At 34.8% G+C, this 4,389-nt stretch overlaps 1 protein-coding gene across 1 annotated transcript; it reads left to right on the top strand.

The window, feature by feature from the left end:
• The first annotated feature begins 3,099 nt into the window (after positions 1-3,099).
• LOC130975214 (secreted RxLR effector protein 161-like) lies at positions 3,100-3,906 on the top strand. Its single transcript, XM_057900033.1, has 2 exons — positions 3,100-3,548; positions 3,882-3,906. The coding sequence occupies exons 1-2, from the start codon at positions 3,100-3,102 to the stop codon at positions 3,904-3,906; spliced, it is 474 nt and encodes a 157-aa protein (XP_057756016.1).
• The last annotated feature ends 483 nt before the right edge of the window (positions 3,907-4,389 follow it).

The following is a 4,389-nucleotide window of genomic DNA, read 5'->3' as shown; positions in this document are numbered from 1 at the left end:
CTATCAGGTTGAAGTACGAGTGAATATCTTAGAACAAGAATAAGCTTGAATTGAATAGAAAACAGTAGTAATTGCATTGATTCATGAGGAACAGCAGAGCTCCACACCTTAATCTATGATGTGTAGAAACTCCACCGTTGAAAATAAATAAGAACAAGGTCTAGGATCAAAGATGATCAAAATATGAAAATACAATAGTAAAAGGTCCTATTTATAGCCAACTAGTAACCTAGGGTTTACAGAAATAAGTAAATGATGTAGAAATCCACTTCCGGGGCCCACGTGCATAGGCTTTTCTTGGAGTTAAACGCCAGCTCTGGTGCTAGTTTGGGCGTTTAACTCCAGCTTCTATGCCAGTTCTGGCGTTTAACGCCAGAAAAGGGTCTCTGACCGGTGTTTTGACCCTAATTTGGGCCATCACATCTCGGGCAAAGTATAGATTATTATACATTTCTGGAAAGCCCAAGAAAACTCACTTCGAGTGCAGGGAGGTCAGAATCCAACAGCATCTTCAGTCCTTTTTCAGTCTCTGAATCAGATTTTTGCTCAGATCCCTCAACTTCAGCCAGAATATACCTGAAATCACAGAAAAATACACAAACTCATAGTAAAGTCCAGAAATGTGATTTTAGCATAAAAACTAATAATTATATACTAAAAACTAACTAAATCATACTAAAAACTACCTAAAAACAATGCCAAAAAGCGTATAAATTATCCGCTCATCAGATGCTCAAGGCATATGACTGGAAGGTCAACTTTCTTCATCAAACTGAACAAGTATGATGGAGGTTTTGTGACCTTTGGAGATGATTGAAAAGGTAAAATAGTTACTGTTGAAAAAGTAGGTAATAACCACTCCACTTTCATTGATGATGTCTTTTTGGTAAATGGCTTGAGGCACAATCTTTTGAGTATAAGTCAATTATGTGATTTGGGATATGTGGTGACTTTCAAAAGACTTGAATGCTGTGTTGTAAATGAAAAGACCGATGAAGTGCTTTTTGTTGCTAAGCGTTGTAACAATGTGTATGGACCTACCCTTGATGAACTAAAGGATCAAAATATAGCTTGTTTTCATTCTAAAGTATCAAAATATGCAAGTATGTTTTAAATAAACAAACTTGTCAAGAAAGGTTTAGTAACATGTCTTACTTTGATAAGGTTTGACAAAGACATCACTTGTGCTGCTTGCCAAATGGGAAAACAAACAAAATATTTATTTAAATCAAAGGAAGACATCTCTACTAAAAGACCATTTGAGTTGCTACATGTTGATTTATTTGGTCCAACAAGAACTCAAAGCTTAGGTGGTAAACATTATGGTTTAGTGATTGTGGATGACTATTCTAGGTTTAGTTGGGTTTTATTTCTTGCACACAAAAATGAAGCCTTTTCGGCCTTTGAAATCTTTTGAAAGAAAATTTAAAATGAAAAGGATTTAAAGATCTCTTCCATAAGAAGTGATCATGGAACCGAATTTGAAAACTATTTATTTGAATTCTTTTGTGAGGAATTTGGAATATCTCACAATTTATCTTGTTCAAGGACACCACAACAAAATGGTGTTGTGGAAAGAAGAAATAGAAGCATTCAAGAAATGAAAAGAGCTATGCTTTGTGAGAGCAATGTTCCAAAATTCTTTTGGGCTGAAGCGGTTAACACAGCTTGCCACATTTTGAATAGAACTATCATAAGGAAATTTTTGAAGAAAACCCCTTATGAACTTTGGAAAGGTTACCCACAAAACTAGGATTACTTGCACATCTTTGGATGCAAATGTTTTGTTCTTAATAATAAAGATAATTTAGGGAAATTTGATCCAAAGGCGTATGAGTGCTTATTTGTAGGATACTCCACAACTAGTAAAGCATATAGAGTTTATCATCAAGATGCTAGGATAATTGAGGAGTCCATACATGTTACATTTTATGATACTAACTTGGGTCAAAGTATTTTGAAAGACTATGATGCAGGGAATCAAGCTCAAAAGGACAGTGAAACTGCACAAAATCATGAAAATGAAAATTCTGGTCAACCTAAACCAGAAACTACAGCCGCTGAAAATTTAAGAGACAATTCTGTTTTGTCTCATGAATCTGAAGGAAATTCTAAAACCACCAGTTCCCTTAATCCCTTGGTGACTGAATTTGCCTCCAAGTCCACCAGACCTCGTGAATGGAGATTCTTGAAGAATTATCTTGACGAATTTGTCATTGGGGATGTATCCCATGGTGTTAAGACTAGGTCTTCAACTAGAAAGGCAAATGAAGAATCAAACATGGCTCTTCTCTCTCAAATAGAGCCTCAGAATGTCAAAGAAGCCCTTAATGACCCTTCTTGGGTAAAGGCAATGGAAGATGAGCTTCTTGAATTTGAGAAGAACAAGTGTGGATATTGGTTCCAAGGCCGAATGGAAAGAAAGTGACCGGTACCAAGTGGATATTTCGGAACAAGCTAGGAGAGGATTGTAGCATTGCAAGAAACAAAGCAAGGCTAGTGGCACAAGGATATGACCAAGAAGAAGAAATAGACTTTGATGAATCCTTTGCCCCCTGTTGCCCGAATGGAAGCCATAAGACTTCTCTTAGCTTATGCTACCTTTTGTGGTTTTAAATTATATCAAATGGATGTGAAATGTGCATTCTTAAATGGTGTAATAGATAGAGAAGTGTATGTGGAGGAGCCACAAAAGGTTTTAAAAATAAAGAATTTTTCAACCATGTTTTCAAATTATCAAAAGCTCTCTATGGTTTGAGACAAGCTCCTAGAGCTTGGTATGAAAGATTTAGCTCTTTTCTTTTGAAAAATAGTTTTCAAAGAGGCACCATAGATACTACTCTATTTATCAAGAATTCTAATGATTCTTTCATTCTAGTCCAAATATATGTTGATGACATTATTTTTGGATCAACCAATAAATCCCTTTGTACTGAATTTGAAAAACTCATGACAAGTGAATTTGACATGAGTATAATGGGTGAACTTAATTTTTCCCTTGGACTACAAAATAAACAAATTAAAAGTGGTATTTTCATTCATCAAGAGAAGTATGCCAAGGAACTAGTTAAGAAATTTGGTATGGAAAATGCCAAAACCATGGGAACTCCCATGCACCCTAATTCAAAATTAGACAAGGGAAAAACAAAGAAAGATGTAGATAAGACTAGGTATAGAGGAACGATTGGCTCTCTTATGTACTTAACTTCCTCTAGACCTGATATTGTGCAAAGTGTTGGAATGTGTTCAAGATTCCAATCTAAACCAAAAGAGTCTCATCTTTCTGCAGTTAAGAGGATCATTAAATATGTTCATGGCACATCTAATTTTGGTCTTTGGTATGCTAAAACTGATGATTTTTCTGCAGTTGGTTATTGTATTGCAGATTTTGCCGGTGATAGAGTTGATAGAAGGAGAACATCAGGCTTATATTCTTTCCTTGGAAAGTCCTTGAACTTTTGTTCAAGTAAGAAGCAGCCAACAGTGGCGTTATCCACTATAGAGGCTGAGTATATAGCTGCTTCTTCTTGCAGTTCTCAGCTTATGTGGTTAAAAACACAGCTTGCTGATTACAAATTAAATATTGAAAATATTTCCTTGTTTTGTGATAATATGAGTGCTATTAATATTTCTAAAAATCCAGTTTTGCACTCTAGGACTAAACATATTGAAGTGAGATTTCACTCAATAAGAGAACATGTTCAAAACTGGGATATTAGCATTCAATTTGTTAAATCAGAGAAGCAATTAGCTGATATTTTCACTAAACCACTAGTTGAGGATAGATTTTGCATGCTTAGGACTAGTCTAGGAATTTTAAGCTATGATTCATTGTTTGAAAGTTGCTGATGTGTTTGTTGGAGTTTTTGTCTCATAAACAGGTATGAGACAATTTTGGGTATATGAAGAACCATCTTTCTTAACTTCGCTCTCTAGGCCTTATTGCACATGCTGAATCATCTAGGCCGACCCTAAAGTTCAGATTCTGAGTGGTTCAATATGCTTCCTTAAACACAACCATCTCTGGACCAATGAGTGTTACATGTGATGGTCCAATGTGTTTCCTTAAATTCTTGTGATTTTGTGTATTTTGTCTTTAGTGAAAAAGTTTTATTTAAATAAGTTTTTATTCTTTTAAAATATTTATTTTTCTCAAAATCAAAATACTTTTTCATGATGTCAAGTCTTTTTGGTTGATTTACAAATTCTGAAAAAGAAAGGTTTTGAGTTTATTGATAATCTCATTTTTCTGGACTCGAACCATTTTTTAAAATAAAAAAATCAGCTTACCCAGTTTTAGTCAAGAAATTTTATGCAAACATGACTTACCATGAGGGGACTGTTCATTCCTATGTAAAAGGCCATGACATAATTCTGAATAATGAAACC

The sequence above is a fragment of the Arachis stenosperma genome, chromosome 4, assembly GCF_014773155.1.
Source record: "Arachis stenosperma cultivar V10309 chromosome 4, arast.V10309.gnm1.PFL2, whole genome shotgun sequence".
Taxonomy (NCBI): Eukaryota; Viridiplantae; Streptophyta; class Magnoliopsida; order Fabales; family Fabaceae; genus Arachis; species Arachis stenosperma.
This window is presented reverse-complemented; position numbering and strand designations above follow the sequence as displayed.